The 26,720-nt window shown below is 45.6% G+C and overlaps 1 protein-coding gene across 3 annotated transcripts in view; it reads right to left on the bottom strand.

Annotated features, from left to right (window-relative positions):
- prdm10 (PR/SET domain 10) overlaps positions 1-26,720 on the bottom strand; it is a 220,558-nt gene that overhangs the window by 30,126 nt on the left and 163,712 nt on the right. For all 3 annotated transcript variants that reach the window (XM_033049823.1, XM_033049825.1, XM_033049824.1), the window contains 3 exons: positions 22,405-22,560; positions 8,841-9,020; positions 818-928 (listed from right to left, as the gene is read on the bottom strand). In XM_033049823.1, coding sequence (XP_032905714.1) covers positions 818-928; positions 8,841-9,020; positions 22,405-22,560 — 447 coding nt within the window. The remainder of the gene's footprint in view (positions 1-817; positions 929-8,840; positions 9,021-22,404; positions 22,561-26,720) is intronic.

Here is a 26,720-nt window from a genome sequence, read left to right as displayed (position 1 = left end):
TTGCATTCAATGGCCCTGTCAATGGAGCCAGTTATCTAATAACTTAGATCTGTCTTCGTCAGTCTGAAGAAGGGTTTCAGCCCGAAACGTTGCCTATCATCAGTCTGAAGAAGGGTTTCAGCCCGAAACGTTGCCTATCATCAGTCTGAAGAAGGGTTTCGGCCCGAAACATTGCCTCTTTCCTTCGCTCCATAGATGCTGCTGCACCCGCTGAGTTTCTCCAGCACTTTTGTCTACCATCTAATAACTTCCTCAACTCCCTTTAGGCTCACCTGCCACCCTTCAGGATACAGAGATACAGTCCGGAAACAGGACCTTCAGTTTACCGAGTCCGGCCCGACCAGCGATCCCCGCACATTAACACTATCCTACACACCCTAGGAACAAATCTTTTTCACTTTTCTAACAAGCCAATTAGCCTACAAACCTGTGTGTCTTTGGAGTGTGGGAGGAAACCGGAGATCCCTGAGAAAACCCATGCAGGCCATGGGGAGAACGTACAAACTCCATACAGACAACACCCGCAGTCAGGATCGAACCCAGGTCTCCGGTGCTGAAAGCACTGTAAGGCAGCAACTCCACCGCTGCACCACCATGCCGCCCCATTTGTGCATCCACATATCCAGATCCCACTGACATCCTCAGAACATTCTGCTTCCATTATTCGGCCCCTCCATGAACATTCCCCCCAATGTTAACAGACAGCCACAGTGAAGGTACCGACAAGTATACTCATGTCACTGATTGCTCCACAACTCCATCCTTGGTTACAGCACACACAGCAGCCATACTTGCCCTGTCCTCACCCAGTCCTTACCTTGTCACAGTACTGGCAGTAGTAGTCCCTGTTTGGTTTAATGATAGGCAATGTTAGCTCTGGCACATCATCTATCCTGATATCTGGGTGTCTTTTTGACAAATGATTTACCTGTAAAACAGAACAAACATGATAATAAATTGCAGCCTTCTGACAGGCCCCTTCCTGAGGAATCAGTGTGCAGGTCTAACAATCTGATATACTCTGCTTGAAGTACAGTAAGGCCATCAAATAGCCAGAAGAGGATCACACACCAGCAGGCCTTGCAGAGTGTGAAAGGGTCGCCCAGTCTACGCTTGGTCTCAGATGTACAGGAGGCCACATCGGGAACATTGAATGGAGTGGACAAGGCTTGTTATTGATGAATTGGAAACTGAAAGAAATGTGAGGTGCTGGGAATATTTATTGTTCAGATAAAGCTCAGGAGATAATACAAGGGACAAGGTGACACTGGGTTACAAAGATACAAAATGCTGCATTAACTCAATGGGTCAGACAGCATCTCTGGAGGGCACAGATAGGACAATGGGTCGGGACCCTTCTTCAAACTGATTGCAGTAGAGGAGAGAAACAGTACATCAAACCCAGACTGGGTGACTGACACACTGACTACTCAGTCTGCAAACATAACCTCAGCTTCTAGTTCCCCTTCAAATGAATTCTTCATCTTACTCCCAACATGACCTCTGCCTTCACTCTAGTGTCCTTTATCTTTATTCCCAGTGTTTAATAGTTCAAACATTGCAGATAGAATTCTTTACTCCCAATCTTCATTTTGCTACACTGTTCAAAAATTGCATTCCAATGTTTTTTTCGACACTTCCAGTATTCCTTCTAAATTTTCAGACAGTAATTTCATAAGATGATTCTGCATTTAGATCTGTTGTTACCTTACATCATCTTTGTCACTTAAGCTCATGCCACAGACAATGTTCTCCTCTCTTCTATCTTCTAACTCAGTTATGACTAAAGGTTGTTGACTAGCAACATAAAATCTTTATTTCTCCATAGAAGTCGGCTGATTTGCTCATTGTTTCTCTTTCAGATTTCTATTTGCAGTATTTACTTTTATCCTAACCTTCATTGCCCATCAGGTATTATACATGAATGCCAGAATTATAGTAAAAAGTCTCATTTCTTTTTGAGAACAGAATTGACCTATTTAATTTCATTGACCTATTTTCATGACCTTACACAAGTCCAGAAGGGACTGGCAACTCAATCTTAAAGTCTTACTGATGTTTTACGACGAGCAAGAAGTCAAAGTGGAGGCTTTGCAATGTTAATTAAGGAAACCATCAGTGCAGTAATGAGGGGCGGTGTTGCAGCAGGGTCTTTAAATTACTTTCTGGGTTAGCGGGAGATAGCAGCGTAGATATGTCGGCAAATCACGAGAGGTGTATGATCAGAAAGGTTACAGAAGGGGATTTCAATCTCCCCCTATAGTAACTCGGTCACCCTTGTGTAAAAGGCAGTGAGGTAACGGGATTTTTAAACGGTGTCCAGGAGAGTGGGTTGAGCCAACATGTAGATAGTCCAACTAAAGGTTCCATTCTGGGCCTTCTTAGTAAACAGTACACAACTTAACATCCTGATCTGGGGGAAGGCTAATGTTATTGTTATAAGACAAGTAAACGTATATGGGGAGCAACTACTTACAGGTACATTTACATCAAATAAATGGATTTGACAAGTGAATTAGTAGAAATTCAGAGCAAACATGTTGAGGTTAGAGTGAAAGGCAAGTCCAGGGAACTTCCCTGGATGTCACGGAACATCGAGTGTTTAATGGAGTCATCCAGCTATACAGAGAGATACAGGCCCTTCAGGTCACTTTATCCATGTTGACTAAGTAGGCATGTTGGGCTTGTCCATTTGCCTGCATTTGGCCCATATTTCACTAAATTCTTTGGATCTGTATATCTGTCCAAATGTCTTTTCAAAACCTTCATTGTATCCGCTTCTATGGGTTCCTCTGGCTATGCAAACTAGATAAAGACTACCCTCTGGCTATAGAAATTACTCATGGTTTTTTGATTCGGATTTCTCAGGTCCTTCAAACCCGGGCAACATCCTTGTGAATCTTTTACACACTCTCTCTACTCTAATTGGCCTTACTGTAGTGTGGCGACCAGAACTGCAACTCTGGCCTAACCAACAATTTGTGAATGCAACATGATGTCCCACCTCTTGTACTCATTGCCTCTGCTAATGAAGCCAAACATACCAACTTTTCAAGAAGGGCTGCAGGGAAAATGCTGGGAACTATAGGCTGGTGAGCTTAACATCTGTAATTGGTAAGTTACTGGAGAGTATTCTGAGGGATAGGTAATACAGGCATTTGGATGGGAAAGGCTGATATGGGATAGTCAACATAGGAGGTTGTGTCTCACAAGGCTGATTGATTTTTTTGAAGACGTGACCAAAAAGGTTGATGAGGGTATAGCTGTAGATGTTGTGTACATGGACTTCAGTAAGGCGTTCGATAAGGTTCCACATGGTAGGCTGCTCTGGAAGGTTAGATCGCATGGGTTCCAAGAAGAGATGGCTGAATGAATAGCAAATTGGCTCCATGAAAGGAAGCAGAGGGTGTTGGTGGAAGGTTGCTTCTCAGACTGGAGGCCTGTGACTAGTGGTTTGCCTCAGGGTTCGGTGCTGGGCCCGTTACTGTTTGTCATCTACATTAATGATTTGGATGAGAAAATATTGGGCAAGATTAGCAAGTTTGCTGATGATACAAAAGTTAGTGATTTTGCAGATAGTGAAGATGGTTGTGAACGATTGCAGCAGGATCTGGATCGATTGGCCAGGTGGGCGGAGGAATGGTTGATGGAATTTAATACAAAGGAGTGCGAGTTGTATTTCGGGACGTCGAACAAGGGCAGGACCTACACAGTAAATGGTAAGCCTCTGGGTAGTGTTGTAGAGATCTAGGAGTACAGGTGTATGGTTCCTTGAAGATCGAGTCGCAGGTAGATAAGGTGGTCAAAAAGGCTTTTGGCACATTGGTCTTCATCAGTCAGAGTATTGAGTATAGAAGTTGGGAGGTCATGTTGCAATTGTATAAGACGTTGGTGAGACCACATGTAGTATATTGTGTTCAGTTCTGGGCAACATGTTATAGGAAAGATATTGTGAAGCTTGAAAGGGTTCAGAACAGATTTATGAGGATGTTGCCAGGACTAGAGGGTGTGAGCTTTTGGCAGAGGTTGAGTAGGCTGGGTCTCTATTCCATGGAGCGCAAGAGGATGAGGGGAGATCTTATAGAGGTATACAAAATCATGAGAGGAATAGATCGGGTAGATGCACAGCATTTTGCCCAGAGTAGAGGAATCGAGGACCAGAGGACATAGGTTCAAGGTGAAGGGGAAAAGATTTAATAGGAATCCGAGGGGTAACTTTTTCACACAAAGGCTGGTGGGTGTATGGAACAAGCTGCCAGAGGAGGTAGTTGAGGCTGGGACTATCCCATCATTTAAGAAACAATTAGACAGGTACATGGATTGGACAGGTTTGGAGGGATATGGACCAAGCGCAGGCAAGTGGGACTAGTGTAACTGGGACATTGTTGGCCGGTGGGGGCGAGTTGGGCCGAAGGGCCTATTTCCACACTGTGTCACTCTATATGCCTTCTTCACCCTGACATCTACCTATATTATCATTCAAGAAAGTATACATGAGTACCACAAGGTCTATCCATTCTACAACACTCCCCAACACCCTGATATTCATTATGCATGTCCTGTCTTAGTTTGACTTCCCAAAATACATCACCTGACTCTTCTGATTCAAAGATAGACACCAAGTGCTGGAGTAACTCAGCAAGTCAGGCAGCAAATCTGGAGAAAAAGGATGGGTGACATTTTGGATCGGACTCTTCCTTTTACTCCAGACATGCTGCCTGACCCGGCTGAGTTATTCCAGCACTGTGTTTATCTTTGGTATAAACCAGCATCTGTATTTCTTTGTTTCTAATATTTTTGATTTCAATTCCATCTGCAATTTTCTTGCCCATTTTCCGAGTTGATATATCCTGCTGTAACCTCAGAGAAAATTCTTCACTGTCCACTGTACCAACAACTTTAGTGTCAGCTGCAAACTTACTAACCACTGAAATGATTACTATACAGGATAAACAGTGGACCCAACACCAACCCCTGTGGTGCACCACTGGTCACAGGCCTCCAATCTGAAAAACAACCTCTGGTCCTAACACTATGCTAACTGTCCCTGGATATCATGCCTTCTCACCTTCTGGATCAGCTACACAATATGGCACCTTATCAATCCCTTGCTAAAAATCCATGCAGACAATGTCTACCACCCTGCCCTCATCTTGGTCACCTCTTCAAAACCTCTATTAGATTTGCGAGATGATTTCTCACACACAAAGCTGTGCTGACTATCCCTGATCAGTCCTTGCCTTTCCTAATACAAATAAATCCCGCCGCTGAGAATCTTTGTAATGTTGATATGCTCCATGAAATGAGCGCTCGCTCCCATGAACTCAATAGCTTTCATGCCCTTCTCCATGATCAGTACAGATGAGTAGTATTCATTTAAGACTTTATCCACTTTCTATCTCTCCACACATGGATTATCACACTTATCCTTAAGGGACCAACTCTCTTCCTAGTTATTATTTCACTCTAAATATACTTACAGAATCTTTTAGGATTCTCCTTTACCTTCTCTACCTGCAATATTTCAGATCCACTTTTTGCTCTCCTAATTTATTTCTTAAGTGTACTCCTACATCCTTGATATGCCTCAAGGCTCTCGTATGATCCCAACTGCCTATACCTAACATATGCCTCCACCTTTTTCTTGACCAAACCCTCTACATCCTCGTTCAAGCAAGCTTCCCTAATTTTGCCATCCTTTCCCTTCAGCGTAACAGGAACATACTGACCCTTACATCTCCCTGTCTCACTTTTAAAAGCTTCCCACTTGCCAAATGTCCTTTAACTCACAAACAGCCTCTACTAATCAATTCGTGGGGGTTCCTATATGATGTCGTTGAAATTAGCCTTCCCCCAATTTAAGACTTCAACTTGTGGACGAGTCCTATCTTTTCCCCAACAATCTTGAACGTTGTTAGTGGTCAGTCCCCCCAGTGACATCTCAACTATTTGCAGCCCCTTCTCTAATAAGGACACCCACATCTTGCTTCAGAAAACTTTCCTGGAAAGTTAACAAATCCTCCCCCATCTCAGCACTAAGGCAGTCCTTATCAATACTGGGGAAGTTTAAATCACCAGCTGTTACAACCTATTGTTCCTTCACCTATCTGTTATTTCCCTACATATTTGCACTAACTATTGAGGCACAATGCCATCAAAGGGTTCGGGTTAGAACACCCCTTTCTTACTTCTAAATACTATCTGCACACACTTGCTGGACATTCCCCCAGGATATCTCTGTAAATACTGCTGTGATGTTCTCTCTAATCAATAATGCAGATCCCTCTCTTCTCTTATGTCCACCTCTGTCATACCAGAAACATTGGTACTCCAGAATGTAGAGCTGCCAGTCCTGCCCATTGCTCAACTTGGTTTCTGGTAAATGGGAATAGTTTAGAAATGTATTTCATAATTGGTATGGATAAGTTCATAAGTTATAGGAGCAACACTAGGCCATTCAGCACATCAAGTTTACTCTGTCATGCAATCATGGCTGATCTATCTTCTCATCTCAACCCCATTCTCCTTCCACAAGGTTTGTTGAAAGGTCTGTTCTTGTTTCACCCTATTACAGCCATTTCTCACTCACCATGTCTTCCCAACAACCTTCCTAGTACTAATTTCCAAAGTAATTGTCTTGCCTTTTCCTCACTCAGTGACAATTGCAGCTTTCTGTTGCAGCTCCTGAACAATTAGGGAAATGGCCAGGTGGCCTTCATTGCAGGAGGGTTTGAATATAAGAGCAAATATGTTTTACTACAATTATACAAGCCTTAATGAGCACACCTGCAATATTAATACAATTTTGATTTCCTTACCTAAATATGATATACCTAGTGCAGCGAAGATTCACTAGACTGGTTCCTGGGATGGAGGGTCTGTAATATGAGGAAAGATTGAGTAGGATAGGCCTCTATTCTCCCGAGAGTTTAAAAGAATGCGAGGTGATCTGATCGAAACATATGGAATTCTTGGTGGGCTGAAGAGGGCGTCGGAGGGAGGGTGATTTCTCCTGGCGGAGGAGTCTAGAACTAGGGGTCAATAATGCAACATAATGAGACGGCTAGTTAAGGACAAAAATGTGAAGAAATTGATTCACTCAGGCACGATTGGATCTTTTGAAATTTCTGCAATGGAAGACTGTCGAGACTTTATCATTGTGCACTCAAAACAGAGATAATGATATTTCTGGACATGAGAGGAATCAAGGGATGTGGAGATAGGGCTGCAACATGGCGATATAGGTGGAATAATAATCATTGTCTTGTTGAGTGGTGGGCTAGGCTTCTGGTATAATGAACCTCCTTCAACTCTGATGTCTTACCCATGTTCTTGTGTTTTAGATTAGATTAGATTAGATATAATTTATTGCCACACAGCCAGGCTGGTGGAAATTTGGGTTGTCTGCAGCGATACAATAATAAAGAACACACAACCACAATAAAACTGTAACACAAACATCCACCACAGCATTCATCACTGTGGTGGAAGGCACAAAATTTGGCCAGTCCTCCTCCATTTCCCCCCCGTGGTCAGGACCAGAGTCCAGAGTCAGTCCAGGATCGGCTCTTCCTCACCGGAGACCGCGGCTTTAAGTTGTTGTAGGCCGCAGGCCGGCGGTCAAGATTTAAAGTCCCCGCCGCAGCCAGAAGCACCGTAGACTGCAGGGCCGGCGGTCGAAGCTCCCCTCCAGGGGTGATGGTAAGTCCATGCCGGCCCCGCGGTAGAAGTCGGCCGCGGGCCGGCAGTGATGGCTTCTTCTTCCCCCGGGTTTCCCCCTCACCCCCCCACACCACCCCCCACATAAAACACACAAAGAAACATTAAATACAGACTTTAAAACATACTAAAAAAATAAAAAAAGGTTGAAAAACTGACGAGCTGCATGACATGGCTGCTGCCAGAGCAGCGCCCCCTACCTTTCCACACTGTAAACAGCAATCACCTCAGCAACGTCTCATTCAGCTCTTTTCACAATCTCACATTGATTTCTTGACTTGGTCCATATTTTTTCAATTGTCTCAGAGCCTGATCTTGCTCTTCATACATCATGCCTTTGCTCTGCACAACATCAAATCCCGGCTGAAGCCAGCATCTTCACTCGGCTTTCACATCAACAAGGTGTGCAGGTTCCAGAATTATTCCAGAGGCCAGTGTTGTCCCCACCAGAAATGATGGCCTTGGCCTTTACCTCCCTGTCCTACACACAACAAATTCAGTGGATTGTACTTTCCTGTGAGTGATTATAATGTTATGTTCATTAGTTTCCAGTCTTTTGACAATACTTGCTTTTCTGGATGAATTGGATCAATGGTAACATAGATCATTTTAGCTAACATCAGTCTTTCAAACACCACCATTACCATGCATGTTATCAGGCTTTTGAATGGACCTTGCAGAAGCTAGGGTACAGTCCAATTCACTTCTACATCAATACGGACATTGGACTTTGTTAATGGAACTAGTGTGTTATAATGTCTAGAACTATATCCTGCACTCTATCTCTCACTTTGTTCTATCTATTGTACTTAATAGATGATTTTTTAAATTGTAATTATGTGTTGTATTGTCTGATCTGATTGGAGAGCATGCAAAGCAAAGCTTTTCACTACACCTTAGCACACATGACAACAAATATACCTAAACCATGATATAGCCAGCAATCACGCTAGTAAAATGTACTGCAAGTTTCTGTGGTTGGATGCCTACCTATGAGGTTTGAGAACATACAATAATTCTGTGAGCAACCCAAAGGCAAATGTAGGCTGTGCCTGTACAACCTCCTGCATCGAGTGAGAGCAGGGGCAATGTAAGATAGTGTAAATGGTGCCATTACTGACCAGCATCCCTCGCCTCCGGAAGCCCATCATGCAAGCACGACACTTGAACATGAAACTCTCGTAGTCCGTGGAAGGGATCTTGGGTTTGAACGGTTTTGACTTGTGGATGCGGCCAGCGTTCTTGGCCTCTCGTTCAGGGTTGTGCATCCGCTGCATGTGCTCTTTTAACTTGTCCTTTCTCTGTCAACAAAATAGAGAGCACAGATCAGCACTTGGGACCATTGTACTGGATGAAGAATCCTCACTGTCCGACCATCGATTCTCTGGAGTCTCACAAAACAAAGTCATTGTGCATCATACAAAAAAATTAATCAATACTGATCTTAATGTTATCAGTCAGCATTTTGTTCAAATGCAGAGTCACAGAAACCTATTTAGATACCAAAGGAGTGTTGGTAGCGTCAAATGTTAAAAGTTTATTCTTTCTTCTGGAGATAAGTCATGTATTAGCAAATAAGATTTTCCCCTTTTGCTGCTTACCATATTCTTCCCATTTAATGTCCAGGAGAAAGAAATTAGGCATGAGTCTCAACCCGAAACGTCACCCATTCCTTCTCTCCAGAGATGCTGCCTGTCCCGCTGAGTTACTCCAGCATTTTGTGTCTACCTTCGATTTAAACCAGCATCTGCAGTTCTTTCCTACATAAGAAATTAGGCATGGTCCAACTGAAGGTTAAAATTGCCAGTTACACGATTGCTAATTTTTCCACTGTCCAAAGTTTCTCCAAATCGTTTTTTAGAATATTTTCATCAGAAGTAGCAGCATAGTAATGAAGTTATTGAATTGGTGGTCAAAGGGACTAAATGGTAGAATATTGGAGACGAGGGGCTGGGGACGGCCCTTGCAGAAATATTTGCATCGCCTTTAGCCACAGGTGATGTTCTGGAGAAGTGGGGACTGGAGGGTGGCTAATGCTGTACTGTTATTTCAGGAGGTCCGTAAGGACAAGCGAGGGAACTTTAGGTCAATGGTGGGAAAGTTGTTGAGGGGATTCCGAGGGACACGATATACTAGAACTTGGATAGGCAGGGATAATCAGTATGGCTTTGTGCTTGGGAAATTGTATCTCACAAATCTGAAAGTTATTTTAAAGATGTCACAAAGAGTTTGATGAGAGCAGAGCAGAGGGTGTTATCTATATGACTCTAGCAAGGCCTTTGACAAAGTCCCACATGGTAGCATGGTTTGGAAGGTTAGATTACATGGAATCCAAAGTGAGCTTGCAAATTGGATTCAAAATTGCCTTTGTCGGAAGGAGACAAAGGTAGTTGTGGAAGGTTGTTTTCGTGATTGGAGGCTTATCACCTGTGGAGTGCCACAAGGTCAATGCTGGGTCCATATATGTTAACTATTTGGATGACAATGTAGTTAATATTGTTGATAAGCTTTCAGATGTCACCAATAACTGCTTGTATAGTGGGCTGTGGGAAGGATATCCAAGTTTACAACAGGATGTAAATCATAAGGGAAGGCGTGCAAGGAATGGCACATACAGGTGCATGGTTTCCTGAACGTGGTGAGTCACATGTGCAGTATGGTGCACTTGACCTCACTGGGAAGGGTATTGAATACAAAAGTGGGGACATCATGATGCAGATGTACATGTCATTAGTGAGGCCATACTTAGAGTGGCGTGTCATGTTCCGTTTGCACAACTGTAGGAAGGATGTCATTAAGCTGGAAAGAGTTCCGAAAAGATTCATGAGGATGTTTCCGGGACTGGATAGCCTGAATAATAAGGAAAAACGGAGTCGGCTGGGACTATTTTCTTTAAGCCTTATAATAATTTTCTTTAAGCCTTATAATAAAGTTTAGCGGGCATTTTACATTACCGGTCGGTTTTCCTTGGTCCTGAAAACTCCAATGAGCCAATTGCCTACCGCTGCCCTTGACTGCCTATAACTACATAGCAACCCCACTCCACTGCACTACGAGTTCAAAAGAACCATGCCGACCAATTTTTACTCAACATGCTGAACATTTTTCCTCGACCAAACTGAGGCCGCGAGTATGCGGGAACTTCCCTCGAGCATGAAGGAGAGTTACAGTGACCTCATAGGACCTCCTAGGACCACATGTCGACCATGCTGCGAGTTTGAGTCGAGGGCAAACTCTTCTAACTCGCAGATTAGGTCGCCGCAGTGGGACAGCCCCTTTAGAGGATTCTAAAGCTAGACCTAGGCTTAATGTGAGAAGGGAGAGGTTTCAGAGGGACCTCATGGCTGACTTTTTCACTCAGATACAGACTCACAAGACTCTGAATGTGGAATAAGTTTCCAGAAGCAGAAACAGTTATTACTTTCAAAAAACCATTTGGACAGATATGGTTCAGAGTAATATGAGCCAAATTAAGGAAAATGGAATGAGCCCAGAATGCCATCTCGGTGGCAAGGACAAGGTGGGCTGAAGGGCCTTTTATCATGCCTACAGCTATGATATGAAAATTGTTATTACTAATAATGAGGACAGTGAGATAATAAGGTGAGATGGATGTAGGATTAGTGTAGATTGATGCTTGATGGTCGGCGTGGACATGTTGGGCTGAACGGCCCGTTTCTGTGCTATCCCACTATTACTCAAAATGAAAACTGGAAGCACTAGCTCAAACTTGCAATTCAGTAACAGTTGTGTCATGTAAATTCAGTTAATTAAACAGAATCAAATGAAAAGCTTTGTTTTACTCATGGTGACCACAAAGCACTGGACTGTTCTGATGATCAATCATACTTCAGCAGATGAGATCTGCCATCCGTACACTATTCCAGGTCCACAGCAACATGGTCGACTCTGTCTTGAAGCTGCTGAATGTGCCAAACTATTAATAGAAGCCGCAAAGAATAAATCTAGCCAGACTATCTGGCAACATCCTTGGTAGGGGATGTGAATGACAATGATTCACTTACCAACTTCCACAGATGCACCATACTGTTGGGTTGCATCATAGCTTGGTTTGGGAACAGCTCTGCCCAAGACCACAAGAAATTGTAGGGAGTTGTAGATGTAGCCCAGTCCATCACAGACCAAATTTTCCTCCCACCGATTCTATCTACACACCACATTGCCACAGAAAAGCTGCCAACATTATCAAACACTTGTCCACCACACTTTTCGCATTGATTATTTTCCCTGCTCCAGTTTGGCAGAAGATAGAGAAACTAGAAAGTGCACACCACAAAATTCCAGAACAGCTTCTTCCTCTCGGTTATCAGGCATTTGAACTGTCCTTCCATAAGCTAGGGTACTACTTGATTCACCTTTACCCCATTGTAGACATTGGACTATGTCTAAGAAACTGACACTGTGCTACAGTGCGGAGAACTGTATTCTGCACACTCTATCTTTCCCTTTGCTCTATCCATTGTACCCCAGTTTGACAATGGTATTTATGAGTAGTATTATCCAATCTGTTTGGAGAGCATGCAAAACAAAGCTTTACACTGTAGCTCGGTACACGTGACAATAATAAACCTAAACCTTTAAACAACCTCAATGACCTTCCTCACCACAAGCATCTGGAGAAATGGGAGAAATAGTTTACGATTCAGTCAAACACAAGCTGAAATAGCCATACCCACTAAATCAGACCTGCTGCCATTCCCAATATGCTGATGGAAGGTCTTCAAACCACATTGTTAATTCTGCTTCTACCCTCTTTGTTTGATGACTGACCCCCATGTTTCCAATATTTGTTTTTGCGGCAATACAAATAACACTCCATCACCAACTCACTCTTGATGGATACAGACTCTATGCAGTAATTTTTTACATCTCCTTATAAAATATGACCCAGCTGTTTATCCCAGTGATTCTATATATTGTCTCAACAATCACATCAATGCCATTCCCCACTTACCTATCCCCCCTCACCTGCCTGTAAACCCCTGCTACCTAGTTGTACAAAGAGTAACTTGATAGTAACTTAACCTATCAAGCAGAATATCTCTAGGATGTGGGAGGAAACTGGAGCAATCAGAAAAAAGCAAGCAGTCACAAGTAGAACGTGCAAACTCAGGATTGAAACCAGGTCGCTGGAGCTGTGAGGCAGCAGGTCCAGCTGTTGCACCACTCCTCTTACCTCTCTTCCAGCTTTTAGTTAACCACACCCCCACCACAGTCAGTCTAAAGAAGGGTCCTGACTTGAAACGTCACCTATCCACCTTCTCCAGAGATGCTGCCTAACCACGCTATGAATGCAGATTGAAGCTGTCCAATCTGCTGTGCGTTTTCACCACATTGTTTATACCAATATTCTGGCCAAAAACCTGACTAGTTCTGGAACATTAATAATGTGCTTGGGTATTCTGCTATCAGCGACTCACCAAAACATTTCCACCGTCTACAAGGCAGAAATTGGGTGTGTGATGGGACATTCACAACTTGCCTATCCAACACTCAAGAAACCTGACAACATTCAGAACAAAGTCCCATCAACATCAGAACATCAGCCCCATGAATCTTCTCTCCCTCTACCACTGGCATAACATCACTAAAATGCACACAAGATTCACAAATTATTCAACAATGTTCATATCTATGGACCTCTCCTGCATGGAAGCACTGAACCAAAACAAGACATCACCGTCTACAAATGCTCCTCCAAGTTACTCACTATCCTGACCAAGAAATACATAGCACTCCATTCATTGTTGCTAGATCTAAAGTGAAATTGCCTCATCAAACAATGTTTGATTGATCTGAGGAAAAACAAACAGCAGCTTCAGTGGCCTCCTGCAGGGAAGGACTGTGGATCGGACCCAGTCTGGCCCATGTGACAATCCATGGAAAAGAAGTTGAAACATCACAAAACATTACCAAATTGCATCCAAAACATGACCTTATGGCGGGCGAATAAACGAGCCACGCGTGGTGAAAACAAAGAGAACTTTATTGCTTAGTTAAAGAGATCAACACATAGGTGAACGGGGGAAGGAGGGCTGACCCAGTGCTCCATACTTATACTAAGCCACACCCCTAAACCTCTCGACAACTCCTTCCCGCCATTACCCAGTCACGTGACCCTACCCCCGACTGCCAAGGTTTCACATACAGGGGCGCCACAGAAACCCCCCTCCCCCCCCAGAACCGGAAGCACAAAACCGGAAGGGTAGACGAGCGAGGCGGCCGGACCTCATACACACAACCCTCCCCCCCCACAGGGGACGACCCCGAGGGAGGCAAAGGCGGGAGCAGGCAGGACCACGGACGCCCCCAACGACGAGGCTGGGCCACCAACACAGGCCGACTCAGGTCGACATGGGCAGTCTTCAACCGAGCCGTCGCAGGTACGAAACGGTGGTAAAAGGTGACCATACCCACAAACTCCTGGAGCCCCCGCACCGTGGTAGGCCGCGGGAACCGGCGAATGGCCTCCAACTCGTCAGGCAGCGGAATCGCAACATGCTGGGTAACACGATGGCCCAGGAAGTAGATGGAACTGAGGCCGAATCGGCAAAAAAACAGCAATTATTAAAAAAACAGTATAATGGCACAGTAAAGTATACCAGGGACTAACTTTACTGTATCATTATACTGTTTTATTTTTTAAATTGCTGTTTTTTTCCCCTTTTTCCTTCCGCCCACAATATTTAATATGTAAAAGAGTATGTGATTCTGTTCCATTCTGTTTGTAGTTTGTTTGTTTGTTTGTTTGTCTTTTTGCACAAAGTCTGCGAGCATTACCACTTTTCATTTCACTGCACATCTCGTATGTGTATGTGACGAATAAACTCGACTTGACTTGATTTATCCAGGTTGATGGCCAGGCCGTGCTCGTTGAGCCGCTGGCAGAGGAGGGGGAGGTGCGCACTATGTTCCTGGCGGGTGTGACTAGCAACTAGAATATCGTCCAGGTAAATAAATAGAAAGTCCAAGCCGCGACTCACTGTGTCCATCAGGCGCTGAAAAGCCTGCACGGCATTCTTTCGGCCGAAAGGCATCCGTAGAAATTCAAAAAGGCCGAAATGAGTAATGATAGCCGCCTTGGGCACGTCCTCAGGGCGTACCGGGATCTGATGATGGCAGCCCCGCATCGGGTCGACTTTACCAGTGCAGGTGGACTCCTGGTGGGCGCAGGCAGTGCAGGTGGACTCCTGGTGGGCGCAGGGCCTGGTTTCTGGGCCCTCCAAAGCACCATCGCTACTCGATCGATCGAGCCACCGCCCTGCAGCTTGGTTTGCCACAGCTCGTCGGCACGCTCTGCTAGCAGCAGGGGCTGATCGCCCCAATGCGGAGGGCCCAAACACCACCAGCTACGGGACTCAAGATCGTCCCGTCAATGGAAGGCTCGAGGCCACGACCACGGAACAACACAGAAGGGAAGAGATTTGAACTTTTCTTTTCGCCTTCCATCACAGTGAGGAATGTGGATGAGTCACTGTGGTGGATGTTTATGTTAAAATGTGTTTTGTGTGTTCCATTGCTTTTTATTTGTATGACTGACTAGGCAAATGAAATTCCTCATATGTTGCAAAATATACTTGGCTAATAAAGTATTATTGTGATTGTAATTGTGAAGCTGATGAATCTGTGTTAAGCATGATTTGGCAGAAGCTCAAAGTAGCAAAGGTCTGGGTCTTGAATGTCCATCACCAATACCACTGACTAAGCTGAAAACCATAACTGCCAGACTGGCTGTGGCAAGTGGTGATGGACCTAACAACTGAATGAACAGGTTTGACATCCTAACGTCCACTTGTTGTAGATATATCTTCACCCCAAAGCAATGGGAGTAGTGATTGGAATATAGCTCTTATGAAGATTGTGAAATGCTGCATTGTCTTGTGCTGTACATCCATCAGGCTAAATGATTAGATTCAGAACGGATTGAAGTTGCACGCTGGGCATCCAAACGGGTTCAAAGGCCACTAAACAGCAGGATTTTATTCACCATTGTCCCGCACATCATTATAACCAAGCCAAGGATCAATGTGGGCTCAGCGAGAAGTGCAGAAAAGCAATCTAGCAGCAGCACCAGGAGTACATGCGATCCCTAACTGAATTTGCAGCACATGATTACTGTGGTAATTAGGAAAAGTGGAATACTATAACGCAGCACAAATCAATCCTACAGCCTATGGATTACCTCAAACCTGACGTCCTGCCATGTCCAGTCATAAAAGCCGTTCAACAACTAAACAACTGTGAGATGGAGGAGGGTCCAGTGACATTCCCATCCCCTGTGACAATGCAGCCCAGCACTTGTGCTAAGGGAGCGGCATAGTGGCGCAGCAGTACAATTGATGCCTTACAGTACCAGATCCTGGTTCGATCCTCAACAAGGGTGCTCCCTGTGACTGCGTGGGGTTTCTTCGGGTGCTCTGGTTTCCTCCCACATGCCAAAGACATGCAGGTTTGAAGATTACTTGGCTTCTGTAAATTGTAAATTGTCCTTAGTGGGTAAGATAGTGTTAGTGTACGAGAATCACTGGTCGGAGTAGGCTCGGTGGGCTGAAGGGCCTATTTCTGTGCTGCATCTAGTAAACTCTAAAGAATTGGCTCAGATATAGGTCACCATTTTCAGCATGAATGGATAATCCCACTAAGCTTTCTCCTGAGGTCACCACATCATAGAAGTCAGTCTTAGCCAAGATAATCCATTCTGTTAGATATTAAGAAATAGCTGGTAGCACAGTAGAAGGCATGGTTATGGGACCAGACAACAGGCGACTGTAATGAAGATGCCCCAGAAGTGGCTGTCCAAGATACTTCACAAGATACCTACACAAGATACTTCAGTGCCAGTGCAATATTGACATTAAACTGCCAATGTGGAAAACTATCCAGAAATGCTCTCTTCACAAAAGGCAAGACAAATCCAACAGCTAACTACTGACCCCATCAGAAATTGCTTATACCATCAGACTCAGAAACAGCTTCGTTCCCCTATGATCAGACATCTGAGCAGTCTTTCAGTGAGCTAGGTATAGTCCTGATCTTCCAACCTACCTCATTGCATATACTGGACTTTTGCTCTGAAACAGAGTTCTGTAAGTCATACAATGCTGAAAAAAATATATTCTGCACTCTGATATGTTTTCTCTTCAATCTATCTGTTGTACGGGCTTAATTGTATTCATAAATAGTATCATCAGGTAGACACAAACGCTGGAGTAACTCAGCGGGACAGGCAGCATCTCTGGAGAGAAGGAATGGGTGACGTTTCATGTCGAGACCCTTCTTTCATCACATTTGATTAGAAAGCGTGCAAACAAAGGCTTTTCACTGCACCTCTATAATAAACCAATGCCAAGTGCAATATTAGATGATATTATCCCCTGATCATCATCAAAGTAATGAATGCTGTCGTCAACTGTGCCACCAGGAAGCACTCTGTGAATTCTTCATTCGTTCGACCTGCTTTTTTACAAAGACCACTCAACTCCAGGCATCATCACAATCCTGGTCCAAACCTGGATGAAGGTGTGGTGAGTAATTGATGTTAACATCAGGGAATTTTGGTCAAGCCAAGTCAAGTCAAGTTTATTTGTGACATACACATACAAGATGTGCAGTGAAATGAAAGTGGCAATGCTCGCGGACTTTTGTGCAAAAGACAAACAACCAAACAAACTATAAACACAATCATAACACACATATTCTTTTACATAATAAATAATGGAAGGAGAAAATAATGGAAGGAAATATTGATTTCAATAGGAATCAAGGGAAAACTCCACTATTTGAAGTCATACCTTGTACAAAGGAAGATGGCTGCGTTTGTTAGGAGCTCAGCCCCATGACAGCACTGCAAGAGCTTCTCAGACAAGTGTCCATGGACCAACTATCTTCATCAATGTTCTCCCTTCCTTCATTAGATCAGAAGATGGTTATGTTCTCCCTTCCTTCATTAGATCCGGAAGTGGCGGCGCTGTTAACAGCTGCGGCTCGCCTGCAGTCCGTCTGTCTTTACTTTTTTCTGTTGTTTTTTTTGTCTTGTTTTGGTTAGGTTTTAGTTTGTTGGGTTGTGTTAGAGGGGGTGAAACATGTTCTCTGTCTCTTCCTTTGGGGGAATGCGACTTTTCGTGTCATATCCCCCTTTTCTGCCTCCGTCTGCGCTGAGGCCTAATGGCGGAGCTGGCGGCCTCCAACCTGCGACCGACCCCGAGGCTCCGGAGGCAGAGCCAGCCAGGACTTACCAACGAGAGGCTGGCCGTCTTCGGGGCTAAGGCAGCGATGGCCCGACTTGCTGGTGCGGCGTTCTGGCTTTCGGCGGCGGCCTGGAGCTGATGCAGTGGGGCTCGAAGCTGAGACTGCGGGACCCGGAGCTGGGGCAGCGACCTGGAGCTGGGGCGGCGGCCCGGAGCGGAGACTGCGGGACCTGGAACGGCGACTGCGTGACCCGGAGCTGGGGCGGCGGCCCGGAGCTGGGGCAGCGGCCCGTAACGGAGACTGCGGGACCCGGAGCTGGGGCGGTGGCCCGTAACGGAGACTGCGGGACCCGGAGCTGGGGCGGTGGCCCGGAACGGAGACTGCGGGACCCGGAGCTGGGGCGGCGGCCTGGAGCGGAGACTGCGGGACCCGGAGCTGGGGCGGTGGCCCGGAGCGGAGACTGCGGGACCCGGAGCTGGGGCGGCGGCCTGGAGCGGAGACTGCGGGACCCGGAGCTGCGGCGGTGGCCCGGAGCGGAGACTGCGGGACCCGGAGCTGGGGCAGCGGCCCGGAACGGAGACTGCGGGACCCGGAGCTGGGGCGGCGGCCTGGAGCGGAGACTGCGGGACCCGGAGCTGGGGCGGTGGCCCGGAGCGGAGACTGCGGGACCCGGAGCTGGGGCAGCGGCCCAGAACAGAGACTGCGGGACCCGGAGCTGCGGCGGTGGCCCGGAGCGGAGACTGCGGGACCCGGAGCTGGGGCAGCGGCCCAGAACGGAGACTGCGGGACCCGGAGCTGATGCTGTGGCGGGCCGTCTCGGAGCGGAGACGGCGTTCCGGCTTTCGGCGGCGGCGACATCACCACGGAGGTCCGCTGGACTGGAGGGCGGCATCTTCGGCCTAGATCGATCGCCTCAGCGCAGAGGGAGAACAAGGAGGGAAGAGACAGAGACTAGGACTTTGCCTCCATCACAGTGAGGATGTGCTTGGTGAACTCACTGTGGTGGATGTTTAATTTGTGTTTATTGTATGGTTTGTTATTATTGATTCTGTGTATGACTGCAGGCAACATCATGTCGTTCAGACCGAAAGGTCTGAATGACAATAAAGGATCTATCTATCTATTTGCCGATGACCTCACAACGTTCAATTCCACTGGCAACTCCACAGAAGATGATGCTGTCCGTGGCTGCTCACTGCATGACCTCGACAACATTCAGGCAGGGACTGGTAAATGGCCAGTAACGTGCATCGTACAAGTGCCAGGCAATAACCATCTCCAACAAGAAAGAATATAAATCTCTATCGTTGACATTCAATGGCATTACTGTTGCTGAGGCTTCCATGGTTGACATATTGGAGTAGAGGTCACTTGCGGCCAGGAGGTTAAGTGAATAGTCACATAAATACTGTGACCAGCATTTGCATCTACAAAGCACAAGGCAGGCGTGTGATAAAATGCTCCCCACTTGCCTGGATCAGTGCAGCTCTAGAAACAATCAAGAAGCTTGATACCATGCAGGAAAAGGTAGCTTGACTGGTGTCCAAACATCATCCCGAATGTTTGTTCCCTTCACCATTTATGCACCACGACTGCAGTGCGCATCATCTATAAAATGCACCACAAGATGCTGAGATTCAATATTTATGTCCAAGCTTTCGTGAGGAAAGGTTCAGCTAGCTTTGCTCACACAAGAGTGCAGTTTAAAAGGACAGGTTGATCAAAATCAGGAATTTGGTCAACTTGATAACTTAATGCAGATTGGCAAAGAGTGCTTTCAATATATCTGCTGGTTTGTAGTAGCTGACAGAAATTACACCTTGTCTCACACAGGACCAGTTACTTGGTATTCACAATAAGCTAAACGGTGGACATAAAGAATGCACGTAAAGGATAAAAGAAATGAATTTAAAGCAAATTACATATCAAAGGTACAAATGTGAATTGAGAATGTATTAAACAAGATATGATAAGTGTAGGATAGCTGCAATAAGTGTGACCTTCTGGATCCAAGAGATCTCCAGTTCCAGATCAACAGCAAATGTCTGCCACTTCAAGACCTTCAATATAGACTTGTTAAGTTGAATTCAGGGTTGAAGGTGTTACAATCCATTAGAGAAGGGCTAATTAGCCCTTGGAGCAGTGTGCACAGGAGATACAGGAGACCACAGACGCTGGAATCTTCAGCAAAGCACAAAGGTGCTGGAGAAACTCATTGGGTCAGCCAACATATGGGGAGGGATTGGTTAGACAACGGTTCAGGTTGGGATGCTTCTTCACACTGATAGTCGAATGGAGAAAGAGAGGTGGGGGGCAAGGCAAAAATTGAGGGGAGAAAAGGCAGAGTGAAAAAGGCAAAAGTTGTGCTCCCCCTCACCTGTATCTACCCATCACTTGCCAGACTTCGACCTGCCCCCATCTCTCTTCCAGCTTTCAGCCCCTGCAATTAGGCTAAAGAAGGGTCCCAACCTAAAACGTCACCTATCCATGCTTTCCAGAGATGCCGCCTGACCTGCTGGGTTACTCCAGCAGTTTGTGTCTTTCAAAGTAGGAAGATAGAGCAGAGACAATAGGTCTGCTTGGACCTTGGGCAGGACTCAAGTCTGAGCACTACAAGATTGGAGGTTGTGGAGGGAAGATCATGAGAGGAAATGAGGTCCATGACAGAGTAAGAGAGACAATGGCCTGACGTTCGATGGTGGGGTCAGGGTCCCGAGGAAGGGATGAGGGTGTGTCCGTGATGTTTTGGTTTTGTGATCAGAGTTCAGTTGACAGACTAGTTGACGTTGACGAGTTTGGATCTGACGAGGTGCTGTGCTGCAAGGTGAGAGGACAGTAACGTACGAGCCCAGGGGGTAGGAGGGGTCCCAGTTCGCAGGCTGGTCTTAAGGCCTTTGACCAAAGCAATAGGCATGGAGGCAGAGGCAGCAAAGACTAGATCATCATGTCAGACTCAATGTAATACGGACAAAGAAGGAAGAAACAACCCTCTGCTAAGGAATGATCATTCCGAATCATTGCGAGGAAGACGAGCGGGCTGGTGAACACACTACTGGGAGGAGGTTAGGGGCAGGAAGGGGACAGGGTTAGAAGAAAGATCTGGAGTGGCAGGACAGATTCAATGGGTCAAATGGTCTAATTGTGCTCGTATGTTTTATAGATTGGAATCCAAGAGATTTTGAAGCTTTGGCATTATGAAGGAAGATAAATAGATATCTATTGTGGCATTTAACTTGGCGGAGAAAGAAGGCGCTGGTTCCACAGACGCTGCTTGACCTGCTGAGTGTTTTTACATGTTCTGTTTGTATCTAGAGATGAGCAGATTGCACTGGAACAGTTTATGGAGCTCTTTTTCCTTTCTGTTGAAATAGAATGTTAGTTCTGCAAAGTTCTGATCGTTCATGAAAGGTGGACAAAAATGCTGGAGAAACTCAGTGGGTGAGCAGCATCTATGGAGCGAAGGAATAGGTGATGTTTCGGGTCGAGACCCTTCTTCTTCGTGAAGGAGGAGGAGGATTCCACTGGGAAAAGGTTTCCGTATTATTTTCCTGTAAATCTCCCCTTTTCCAGAAGTCTGTGTTGTTTCATGCTCTGACATTTGTAATAGTTATGATAAATCAATGCAATAAAGTTTGCAATAAATCAGTTTGCTTCCCATTGGGTCTTGAAGTACACTTCCACCTTGGTCTCACCATTGTTTCTAGGCTGTGGTGCATGTGCTGATGTCTCTGGCACGTTGGTTCCATGTTAGAATGAACTGGAGGGTCATTAGGTATTCATCCCTGGGAATAGTGGCTGAGATCCAGGCGAGCACATTCCTGACGACATTAATCCCGTGAGGATGATGTTCCAGTTTGCCATTCCAGGTAACATACCCATCACCTTGTTCATCAGGGCATCCAAATTCTCAGGCTACGATGGCAGAGCATTATTTTTCTGTCATTACCGGTGCCATCTAGATATGTTAATGTTCCAGATGTAAGAGAGTCATAAAGTCATAGAGTGATACAGTGTGGAAACAGGCCCTTCGGCCCAACCGACCAACATGTCCCAGCTCCACTAGTCCCACCTGACTGGGCTTGGTCCACATCCCTCCAAACTTGTCCTATCCTATGTTGAACCTGATTTTGAAGTACAGAACTCTTTGCAAAGGGGTGGCTGTATCACACAGTGTGGGCAGAGCAAGGTCTTGATCCAAGAAGGTCTAAGACAATCTGACACTCTCTACATACAGTGCACATACCACTTATGCTCATGTCCAGATCTTCCTTTGCCCCTTCTCTCCCACCCCTCCCTCAGTTCTCTGTTAAGTGACAAGTAAAACCTTTCTGTCAACAATTTTGGTGTGTCAAACTACGTGAACAGCCCACAGATAATAATAAGATGACAGTAAGTAATCTCACTAATACAAACACAACTACGGAGATGCACCATTACAACAGCAGCAGCTGACTTCAGCACTGAGCAACCACTTACTTTGAACTGCTTGCCACAGGTGGAGCATAGGAAGTCTTTCCGATCCGAGTGTCGCAGCATATGTAGTCGCAACTTGTCCGGCCGGCAGAAGGCTTTGTCACATTCTGTACACTGGTAAATCTTCTCAGAGTGGAAGCTGCGAATGTGCTTCTTTATCTGTTCATTGATGCAAAGACAGAACAGGACACAATAAGTAAACCACCAAGGCTTTCTCTCCCCGTCCAACCACTGCTATCTGCACCTTTCACACTCACAACCTCATACGTTTTGGACTATTTAATGTATTGGATGCAAATCTACACCAACAACTGAAATGGGCAGGTGGTCTTTATTTTATTTTAGAGATACGGCACGGATACAGGCCTTCGGCACACCTAGTCCGTAGCGACCAGTGATCCCGCATATTAAACAAAGTTCTGGGAGAAAACCCATGCAGGTCACGAGGAGAACGTACAAACTCGGTACATACAGCACCCATAGTCAGGATCGAACCTGGCTCTCTGTCGCTGTAGGCACTGTAAAGCAGGTGTTATGAGGGAAGATTGGAGAATCTGGGTTTATGTCTGATGGAGATTACAGCATCAGAGGATTTGATTGAAATAACCTTATGGGTTGTAGACAGTGAGGATGTGGGGAGGATGTTTCCTCTTGTGGAGAATCTAGATCCAGTGGTCACTGGTTAAAACAAAAGAGTTTCCCGTTTAAAACAGATGAGGTGAAATATTTTCTCCCAGAGGTTCAGGAAACTTCCTCAAAGGGCAATGGGAACAGTCGTGGAATATGTTTATGTGGAGATATACCTTGCTAGGGATGGAGTGAATGGTTATTCACTGTTCAGCCATGAATAGTTAAATAGTGGAGCAGATTTGAGAGCTAAGTCAGCCTGTCCTGCTCCTAATTCACATGTGCGTGTGATCCATCCCCTCCATCCTGTCATCATATTTATCCTACCACAAGTTTCAACAATGCTCATTCTAAGGTAGATACAAAAGGCTGGAGTAACTCAGCGGGCCAGGCAGCATCTCTGGAGAGAAGGAATGGAGAAGGAGTCTCGACATGAAATGTTACCCATTCCTTCTCTCCAGAGATGCTGCCTGTTCCGCTGATTACTCCAGTATTTTGTGTCTACCTTTGATTTAAACCAGCATTTGCAGTTCTTTCCAAAAAATTGTAATTCTAAGATGGCAAAATAACATTTAGGACGTGGGAGGAAACTGGAGCATCTGGAGGAAACCCATATGACCACAGGGAGAATGTTCAAACGCTACATCTCAAGATCTAACCCAGGTCTCTGGCACTGTGATGCTGCAGCTCTAACAGCTGCGTCTGTGCCGCAATGTTGTTGGGCAAAAAGAATGGTGTGAATAGGATGGGCCGAAGGGCCCGTTTTTGTGCTATGCAACGGTATTTCAGTAACAGGACACATTCGGATGGAGGAGACTGGAGGGGGTATCAATTGCACGATATGATTTTGTGATAATGACAATGTCAGGCTACATTTCGAAATCAAATTTACTGCCTTCGTGTGGCACCATCAGTGTTTTACATGGTTGCTTGTTGAGTGGAGGGACAAGAGAGAAGAGAGTCAACTACAAAACAGTCCAGCATAGGACAGCACGACATTACTTATCTCAGGGATTTGATCAGCATGTTATCTTTTCGAACCATAGTTTATCTTACTAACTTTTAATTCCAGATTTATTTCATTAAACAAAATTTAATTAATCGTGGGCTTTGAACTCATTCATGCAGACCGTTGGAATGTAATATAACTAACATGCAACTGTAACCATATCTAATTATTTTGTAACAATTGCATACATTTCCTGGCATTAATTTATATTTTTAACCATCGCTGTTGTCTGGTGCTCTGTATCTACAGTGCCCTCCATAATGTTTGGGACAAAGAAAAATCATTTATTTATTTGCCTCTGTACTCCACAATTTGCCATTTGTAAAGCACATGTGGTTAAAGTGCGCATTGTCAGATTTTATTAAAGGGTGAACATAGAAAATAAGTGCAGGAGGAGGCCATTCGGCCCTTCGAGCCAGCACAGCCATTCATTGTGATCATGGCTGATCGTCCCCTATCAATAACCCATGCTTGCCTTCTCCCCATATCCCTTGACTCCACTAGCCTCTAGAGCTCTATCTAACTCTCTCTTAAATCCATCCAGTGATTTGGCCTCCACTGCCCTCTGTGGCAGGGAATTCCATAAATTCACAACTCTCTGGGTCAAAAAGTTTTTTCTCACCTCAGTCTTAAATGACCTCCCCTTAATTCTAAGACTGTGGCCCCTGGTTCTGGACTCGCCCAACATTGGGAACATTTTTCCTGCATCTCGCTTGTCCAGTCCTTTTATAATTTTATATATTTCTATAAGATCCCCCTCATCCTTCTAAACTCCAATGAATACAAGCCTAGTCTTTTCAATCTTTCCTCATACGACAGTCCCGCCATCCCAGGGATCAATCTCGTGAACCTACGCTGCACTGCCTCAATCACAAGGATGTCCTTCCTCAAATTAGGAGACCAAAACTGTACACAATACTCCAGATGTGGTCTCACCAGAGCCCTGTACAACTGCAGAAGAACCTCTTTACTCCTATACTGAAATCCTCTTGTTATGAAGGCCAACATTCCATTAGCTTTCTTCACTGCCTGCTGTACCTGCACGCCAACTTTCAATGACCGGTGTACAAGGACACCCAGGTCTCGCTGTACCTCCCCCTTACCTAACCTAACCCCATTGAGATAATAATCTGCCCTCTTGTTTTTGCCGCCAAAGTGGATAACCTCACATTTATCTATATTATACTGCATCTGCCATGCATCGGCGGCTCTACACTCTGCCCTGACTCACCTGGACAACAACAACTCCTACATCAGGTTGCTGTTCATTGATTTCAGCTCTGCCTTTAACACTGTCATCCCCGCCAGCTTGATCACCAAACTCAGCGGACTTGGCATCTCCACCTCCATCTGCAACTGGACACTGGATTTCCTCACCAACAGACCACAGTCTGTTAGGGTCAACAACCTCACCTCCACCACTATAACACTGAACGCGTGCCACAGGGCTATGTGCTCAGCCCTCTCCTCTCCTCCCTCTTCACCCACGACTGCATCCCTAAGTACGGATCCAACGCCATCATTAAGTTTGCTGACGACACCACGGTGGTAGGACTGATCAGTGACACCGATGAGTCAGCCTACAGAGAGGAGGTCCAGCACCTGACAACCTGGTGTGCCAACAATAACCTCGTCCTCAACTCCAAGAAGACGAAGGAAATTATTGTCGACTTCAGGAAGGTCAGAGGAGGCAGTCATACCCCCATCCATATAAACGGGACTGAGGTGGAGTGCGTCTCCAGCTACAAATTCCTCGGGGTACATATCTCGGAGGATTTGTCCTGGTCCCTCAACACCTCCAAGCTGATCAAAAAGGCACAGCAGCGCCTTTACTTCCTGAGGAGGCTCAAGAAAGCCCACCTGTCCCCCCAGATACTGAACAACTTCTACCGCTGTACCATCGAGAGCATCCTGACCACATGCTTCACGGTATGGTACAGCAGCTGCACTGTTGCGGACAGGAAGGCACTACAACGGGTGGTGAAAACCGCACAGCACATCATCGGTGCCCCGCTTCCTGCCATGGATGCCCTCCACCGAAAACGGTGTCTGAGACGGGCTGGGAAGATCATTAAAGACCCCTCCCACCCCAACCATGGACTGTTTGCCCTCCTCCCATCAGGGAGACGGTACAGGAGCCTCAGGTCTCGTACCAGCAGGATGAGGAACAGCTTCTACAATTATACCATCACATTGCTGAACTCGGAGTCCCGCCGATAGATTTCTCCGGTCCCTCCGTCCCCATTGTTTAATTATTCTGTATTTTTGGATTATTCTGTATCTTCTTTTTTTTTAAATTTCTATATGCACTACTACTACGGACTGACGCAAAACTGCATTTCGTTGTACCCATACTCAGTATTTGTGCAATGACATTAAAGTTGAATTGAATTGAATTGAATTGAATTGAATTTGCCCACTCACTCAACCTGTCCAGGTCACCCTGCAACCTCCTAACATCCTCTTCACAGTTCACACTGCCACCCAGTTTTGGGTTATCCGCAAACTTGCTAGTGTTGCTCCTAATTCCCTCTTCCAAATCATTAATATATATTGTAAACAGTTGCGGCCCCAACACCGAGCCTTGCGGCACTCCACTCGCCACTGCCTGCCATTCTGAAAAGGAACCGTTCACTCCTACTCTTTGCTTCCGGTCTGCCAACCAATTTTCTATCCACGTCAA

The sequence above is a fragment of the Amblyraja radiata genome, chromosome 33, assembly GCF_010909765.2.
Source record: "Amblyraja radiata isolate CabotCenter1 chromosome 33, sAmbRad1.1.pri, whole genome shotgun sequence".
Lineage (NCBI taxonomy): Eukaryota > Metazoa > Chordata > Chondrichthyes > Rajiformes > Rajidae > Amblyraja > Amblyraja radiata.
This window is presented reverse-complemented; position numbering and strand designations above follow the sequence as displayed.